The 7,738-nt window shown below is 37.5% G+C and overlaps 1 protein-coding gene and 1 pseudogene across 9 annotated transcripts in view; one reads left to right on the top strand and one right to left on the bottom strand.

Moving 5' to 3' along the window:
• The window catches only part of Dennd5b (DENN domain containing 5B), a 152,393-nt gene that overhangs the window by 83,173 nt on the left and 61,482 nt on the right, over positions 1 to 7,738 (top strand). For all 8 annotated transcript variants that reach the window (XM_031383976.1, XM_031383984.1, XM_031383977.1 and 5 more), the window contains 2 exons: positions 1,900 to 2,436; positions 5,389 to 5,620. In XM_031383976.1, the coding sequence (XP_031239836.1) occupies positions 1,900 to 2,436; positions 5,389 to 5,620 (769 nt within the window). The remainder of the gene's footprint in view (positions 1 to 1,899; positions 2,437 to 5,388; positions 5,621 to 7,738) is intronic.
• Positions 5,723 to 6,242, bottom strand: LOC116099836 (annotated as a pseudogene). The gene has a single exon (XR_004122398.1). The product of XR_004122398.1 is annotated as a cytochrome c, somatic pseudogene (transcript).

Below are 7,738 nucleotides of genomic sequence, written 5' to 3'. Positions count from 1 at the left end.
TTTGGGGGGGGGGTTTGTTTTGGTTTGGTTTGGTTTGGTTTTTTTTGGTTTTTTTCGAGACAGGGTTTCTCTGTGTAGCCTTGGTTGTCCTGGAACTCACTCTGTGGACCAGGCTGGCCTTGAACTCAGAAATCCACCTGCCTCTGTCTCCCAAGTGCTGGGATTAAAGGCGTGCGCCATCACTGCCCAGCTGTTCCTATCATTTTGAAGAATTTCTTACAGGCTTTGATCCTCTAAAATGGCTGTCTCCCAACAGAAGATCAAAGTAGTTGCTTACTTAGTCTATGAGGCTGGATTTCTCAGCTGGTCTTCAGTATACACTGGAATCCTGAAGAAGTAAACTCTAATGCCAATGGACTTGCTAGCAAGAGATCAAACAAGCAGAGAGAGGGAGCAAACTTCCTTTTTCGATGGCCTTTGTATAAGCTACCAGCCAGCCAGAGGTGTGGTCCAGATTAAAGATGTATCTTCCCACCTCAAAGACTCAGATTAAAATTGGATCTCCTCACTTCAAATGATTTAATTTAGCAAAAAGCTTTCATGGGTGTGCCCAGCCATTTTGGGTTTTTAGGTTAATTCTAGATATTGACACCAAGTCTAGCCATCACAGTGATTCTCAGGCCAAGTTGGATGAACTTAAAGGTGAGGGCAAGAGTGTATCTATCTGTGAGTAATTTAGAATACCACGTCTCTGCCTTGAGCCTGAAGTGTAGAACTCAGAAAGTATGCTTGTGACCAGAAATCATATAACAAGTAAATTAAAGAAAAATAGATAATTATTTCTATAAAATAGCCATACTTTACCAGGGAGAAATAATTTTCCTTTAGTGAGTTTCAGAAAAGCCCTGCTACCTGCACCTTCCCTTTCTCCCTCCAAATATTTTTAAATTTTTTTAGATTTTTAAAATGTGTATAAGTGTTTTGCCTACATGCATGTATATGCACTGTGTGTTGTTTGCCTGAATATATAAGTATTCCATGAATATAGGCTCACCATGTGTATATACTAAGCATGTATATGCCTAGTGCCTATGAAAGTAAGAAGGCATTGGATCTCCTGGGGCTGGAGTTACAGACAATTGTGAGCTGCCATGTGGGTGCTGGGAACTGAATCTAGGTACTGAAAGAACAGTACTCTACACTGCTGAGCCATCTCTTCATCCCCTATATTTTAGATCTTTTTTGGTTGTTTGGTTGTTTTTTGTTCAGCGTAGTGGTTTTGTTTGGTTGTTTGTTTGTTTTTCAAGACAGGGTTTCTCTGTGTGGCCTTGGCTGTCCTAAAACTTGTTCTGTAAACGAGGTTGGCCTCAATCTCAGAGGTTTACCTGCCTCTACCTCCCAAGTGCTGGGATTGTGCTGCTACTATCTCCTTCCACATGATATTTTAATTATTTTCTTTAACATTTAAAAACTTTTTTTTTTTTTTTTTTTTTTTTTTTTTTTTTTTTTTTTTTTTATGCTTCATGGTCTCACTATGTAACCCTGGGTGTCCTGAAACTCACTATGTAGATCAAGCTGGCTTTGAACTCAGAGACCCATCTTCCACTGTCTCTGGAGTGCTGGGATTAAGATGTGTGTTTACCATGCCTGACTTAAATTTTTGTTTTTACTGATGCTGGAGAGGTAAGCCTGTTACAGCAAAGCAGGGAAGTCTCTGATATAGGCCTCAAATATTATTTGATGACATTCCTAGTCTTTAGTTGGTAGAAGCTAAAGCAACTCACAGGTACTTATAAAGATGTTAGGCCAAACACAGTAATGCTACTCAGGAGGCAAAAAAATAGCACAAGATAATTTGGCTCTGCAACATTGGAGCCCTTGAAATCACTGGAGTTTTTTAATCAGTCAGCCTTGTAAAAGTTCAAAAACCCTTTCTGTTTTTCTCTTTTTCCATTTCAGGCTAATTTGTGCTTCGTGGATATTGATAACCATTTTATTGAGTTGCCTGAAGAGTTTCCACAGTTCCCCAATAAAGTGGATTTTATCCAAGAGTTGTCTGAAGTTCTTCTCCAATTTGGGATTCCTCCTGAGGGCAGCCTACATTGTAGTGAGAGTGCCACCAAACTGAAGAACATGGTTCTGAAAGATTTGGCTAATGACAAAAAGAATGGAAATGTGCCCACCAACAGTGTCAGCGTGTATGAGCTACTGAAGGGCAGTGAGACCATAGCTCGCCTCCAGGCTCTCGCCAAGAGGACTGGAGTGACCATGGAAAAAATTGACCTCCCAGCTTCTCTGAGTGAAAAAGAAAAGGATTTAAAATTGCAGTGTGAAGAGGCAGACTTGAGGGACTACCAGCTCAATGTACAGCTGCGAGAGGTCTTTGCCAACCGCTTTACACAGATGTTTGCAGATTATGAAGCATTTGTGATTCAGACTGCCCAGGACATGGAGTCCTGGCTGACTAACCGGGAACAGATGCAGAACTTTGACAAAGTAAAAAGAACTGTAGTTTTACTCTTTATGATTATTAATGGCCTAACTTACTAATCTTTTAAAGTTTTTTAATAACATTTTCTTTCTATTTTCTTTCTTCCTCTTTAATTATCTTTAATTGTTTTTTTTTTTACAGTCCAGTCGTTATCTCCCTCCCAGTCCAGCCTTCGACATTTCCTCTTCCCACTCCTCCTCCCCCATCTTCAAGAGAATGTTTCTCCTTTTTTTTTCTATTCCATTAAGTACTTTATGCTAGATAAAATAGTTTCACAAGAGAACACATTCTTGGGAGATAGAAGCAGAGGAGGGCAAGGCCATCCTCTGCTATGTAGTAAGTTTGAGACCAGCCTGGGAAACCTGAGACTTGTCTCAAAAACAAAAAAGCAAATTGACCGCTCATAAAACTGGCTTTTAAATTGTGTATTAGATTGCTACATCTTAATTTTCTGTACTTGAACAAGGCTTAAATTATAGGAACTTGATTTTCACAAGTCTTATTTACTCTTGTTTTATGACTAAGTATAAAAAAAAAAATTAAGCCTGTTCCTTTCCTAAGGAATTCTCACTGATTGTTTTTTTGTTTTTTTTTTTGCTTTTTCGAGACAGGGTTTCTCTGTATAGCCCTGGCTGTCCTGGAACTCACTGTGTAGACCAGGCTAGCCTCGAACTCAGAAATCTGCCTGCCTCTGCCTCCCAAGTGCTGGGATTAAAGGTGTGCGCCACCACTGCCCGGCGATAGTTTAGTTTTCACCCAGTGATATAGGTCACAGTTTGTTCATGTAAAGGTAAAGTTCAGTTTTATAAGCCTAATTTTTATATCTTTAGTATCTTAAAAGAGAATAAATTGAGTTTTGTGACTGTTACTCTAGGATTATGTTCCAGAGTTAGAAAAGGAGATTAGAAAATGTAGCAGCTTTTACTGTCCTGCGGAAGCATCTTTCAAAGTTTGCTGCATTCTGTCCAGTGTTGTTTGTGTGCCCCAGGTTTCTCCAACAGACATGAGCACTAGAGATGCACAGGAAGTCTTCCATGGGGATACAGTTCAGTCCTCTGCCTCTGTTACTAAACAAACATAACTCTGCTGTTAGAACATGCCATATAAGAACTCCCAAAGGAGACATTACACTCCAAGATGCTAAACGTTTAATTTTGGAACATCTAACAAATAGCTTTTTACTAAATGTTTGTGTAGTATCAAAGATTATTTTCTGATTTCACCAGATCTTTTTTTTTTTTTTATGGAGTATAATATACTATGTACATCAGGATTTACTGGTGTACTTAATGCTTGATTAAATGGTTAAGAAACCATTTTTCAAATATATTTCTGCTCTGCAACCTGTCCTCATTTTTGCTTAATTTTATTATACTTTTTCTCCACCTTAAGAACTAAACTTATACATTCATGATCTATCTTTGGAGCAGTTCAAATTCTGATTTAAGTTCATATCCTAGTACCTAGTGTTTTTTTACTCTTTATATAGTTTCATACCAGAAGTGGAATTCTTTCTGTATAACCCCAAAGAAAATGAAAAGTACATGCTGGGTTCCAGAAGGCTATTCATCTTACTTTTCACAAAGGAAACATACAAGGCATAGTAGGCTTGCAAGCCCACTTCTAGGTGATTTTAAATTTTACAAAACACAAGAATCTGGAAATCAAAGACCAGATGAGGGGGAGGCTATATCTGTCCTATAAAAAGTAAATTTTATGTCCATCTGTAAAATAGCACTTAACAAAGTGAACTGATTTCGAGAGATTACTATGAGTCTGTCTGGGTATTTGGACTTACATAAGTGCATTTAAACAGTGGAAGCACCTAAATTGAACGGTGGATTCTATAAAGAAGGTTTTATTAAAAGTCTCCTAAAGTATTGAAATGGAAAAATTAAATATGCCAGGAAGTAGCTGGTGAGTACTAAGCAAAGCATCTTATGTTGGAACTGCCCCCCATCTGTGTCCGATCTGCCCCACATCTGTGTCGGAACTGCCCCCCATTTGTGTCCAGTCTGCCCCCATCTGTGTAAGAACTGCCCCATCTCTCTTTTGGCTCTGATACACAGCGTCCACTCTGAAGAGTGAAAGAATGAAAAGCAAACCAACACAGTAACTAAAAGAGGAATTCACCTACAAGTTTGAGATAATCTTAACCAAAATTAGAATTCCTTCCTACATACATCACACATGAACCTGAAGAGCACAAAAAAAAAATGTTACTTCAGATTAAAATCCAGTTATAAATTACATTACATCAGACAGGCTAGTAGGAGAAAAGAACAACCTGTATATTTTTGAAGGTCCACTTCTATGATTTTTTTTTTTTTTTTTTTTTTTTTTAGGCAATGTTCTCTCTTTAAGTCTCAGATAATTGTGTCAAAACAGGTGTGGAAGGAGTTCGATCTTGCGTTAACAAGAAGAATTAGCCTAGAAAAACATCTGCTTGACCAAATGAAGTTTGGCGCAAATTCTACATTGTCACTTTTAGGTTCTTGCATAAACATGCAAATAATTGTGATATATACATATGTATCTCAGTTACACATCTAGCAGCCTTTTGGTAGAGGTTCAATTCCTAAGCTAAGATCAGAGAACAGAATAGATTACTCACAGGGAAGAAGAATCAAAATGTAATGGTAAGTGAAGTGGGTGGTTGACAATCCATTGTATAGCAACATATCCACCATCGTTCACTAATGTCCTCTATTCTTCATAATGGTCATCAGGTTACTAATATAAATGCATCTTGAAAAGTAAGATCAATACCAAAGTCCTAACTGACCTAAAGTCTATAAATTTAGAAAAAGAAAAACAGATTTGCAAGGCTTTTTAAATGCCAAGTGTCAGTTTTATGTGTAATAAGTTTGAAAAGTAATGACCTTAACAACAAACTTCTGTTTCATCGTTTATAATATTAAGATAAAGGTAATAATTTGCTAATTATCTCATTACAGGCTTCTTTCCTCTCTGACCAGCCTGAGCCTTACCTGCCATTTCTTTCACGCTTCATTGAGACTCAGATGTTTGCCACCTTTATTGATAATAAGATCATGTCTCAATGGGAAGAGAAAGACCCTCTGCTTCGGGTCTTTGATTCTAGGATTGAGAAGATCAGATTGTATAATGTAAGGGCACCCACCCTGCGGACATCTATATATCAGAAATGCAGCAGTTTAAAAGAAGCAGGTATATTTACCATACATGTTTTAAGTGCACAATCATTTCTTTTTATAAACTGTTGAATTTTTCTCTCTCTCTCTTTCTTTCCTTCTTTCTTTCTTTTTTTTTACAAGTCAGTTTTACTTAAATCAGGACTGTCCAACAAAAACATTGTTAGCCATTCATGATCTGAATTTGGTGTATGAATTAAATTATGGTATACATTAAAAGCCATGAGACATTTGCTTTGTAATAAATAAGGCAGCAGAATTACTCATTAGTAGCCTTTTTAAGATAAGCTATTAGATTTGCCCTTTCTCCCTTCTTAATTCCAGCTAAGATCATTTTTGCTCCAGGGATATTCTTTTTGGGATTCTCCAAATATTCCATCAGGGTACCCTCTTCCCAGGTGATGCCTTTGTTGTTGTTGGCATCTGTGTAAGAGAATCCAGCAGCCTGACCTGTTTTCCACCCAAACAGACCATGGAGATTTGGTCCAGTCTTATGCTTGCCTCCCTTTTCCACAGTGTGGCACTGGGCACACTTCTGAACAAAAATCTTCTTGCCTTTTTCAACATCACCCATTTTAAATTCACTCTGGGCTGGTCAATACCACAAACGTTCAGACTCGAAGACAGATGTCCCGCTCATTCTCTCTGACTCTTTCAACACAAAGTTAATATTCTTTTTGGGGCGATGAAGGGAGGCTCAAGACAGAGTTCCTTTGTGTAGCTCTGGCCATCCTGGAACTTGCTCTGTAAATCAAGCTGGCCTCTAACTCAGATTTGCCTGTCTCTGCTTCCTGAATGCTGAATTTTAAAGGCATGGGCCACCACTGCTAAAGTACAAAGTTAATTTTTATTTTGGGACATCATGAATAATCCCCCCTTAGCAAGAAGTGGTTTTGTACTTTTCTTTAGATTTCTGTGAATTCCTCTTCCTATGAACATTCTTTTTCCTTTACTCCAGACAGGATAAAAATAGTAATAAATTGAATTGACAAGAAGATGCAAATTTTTGTTACTTTCTTGTGTTGTTTTAATTTCTTTCTTGCTACTGATGTTGCCTTTTTACTCATCACCTCCTATCTCTAGCTAATAACTTAAAATAGTAAACCTGAAATTGGGCATAGTAGTACATACGTAAATCCTAGTACTTGGGAGGCCAAGCAAGAAGGATCAGGAATTTAAGGCCAGCCTGGGCAGTGTAGCAAGAGTCTGTCTAAAGTAAAACCAAAACAGAAAGGAAATTTGAGACACTGTCTAGTTTACATAACTAAAATAGTTCTTACTAGCTTTGTGGTAGTTAGTTACATAGTTTCATTTCTTGAGATTAAACCTCTGGATGTTTGCGTTCAAATGAAAGAGTCTCTCAACCCTAACATCAGTTTCCATCAAAGAATGAGGAATTTTCCTGCTCTTGTCTGATAGTGCAGTACATTCTATTAAATTAATAATCATATTAAGAGCCAGTATTCGAGTCCTTCCTGTGTCAGTCATTATGCCTGTGTTTGCTTTGACAAGTCTTTTTATGTGTAGTCTTAATGACAGGATATATGCATAGATACTTTCTCATCCTATGGGTTAGGAAACTGAAAGATTAAAAAACTTGGTTGTGATTTTATAGCTAGTTACTGATAGAGCCATGAGTTGGATCCAAATCTGACTGATTTCTAATAGCTAAAGCCTTAATTTTTTTAATGGTTTTATTCACTAACAAATATGTAAAATGTACCAACTCATATAGTTTTATACATTTATACCTAGTTCCCAACCCATTCTTTGCTGAATATCACACAAGTGCTTGCCTCTTCCTTTATTTCTTTTCATTCAATAAAAAGTGGCACTTTTAATTTTAGAACAAATTTTCTACTGGATAAAAGGACACAAAGTGCCAGGCAGTGGTGGTGCACGCCTTTAATCCCAGCACTTGGGAGGCAGAGGCAGGCGGATTTCTGAGTTCGAGGCCAGCCTGCTCTACAAAGTTGAGAGTTCCAGGACAGCCAGAGCTATACAGAGAAACCCTGTCTTGAAAAACCAAAAAAAAAAAAAAAAAAAAAAAAAAAAAAAAAAAAAAAAAAAAAAAAAGCTCTTCTTGTCCTGCTTCTATTGCTCTTCCACCTTTCCCTCTTTATCTAAATAGTTC

Source organism: Mastomys coucha, unplaced genomic scaffold (genome assembly GCF_008632895.1).
Source record: "Mastomys coucha isolate ucsf_1 unplaced genomic scaffold, UCSF_Mcou_1 pScaffold20, whole genome shotgun sequence".
Taxonomy (NCBI): Eukaryota; Metazoa; Chordata; class Mammalia; order Rodentia; family Muridae; genus Mastomys; species Mastomys coucha.
The sequence above is the reverse complement of the archived record's forward strand: the minus strand, read 5'-3'. Positions and strand labels throughout refer to the sequence as shown.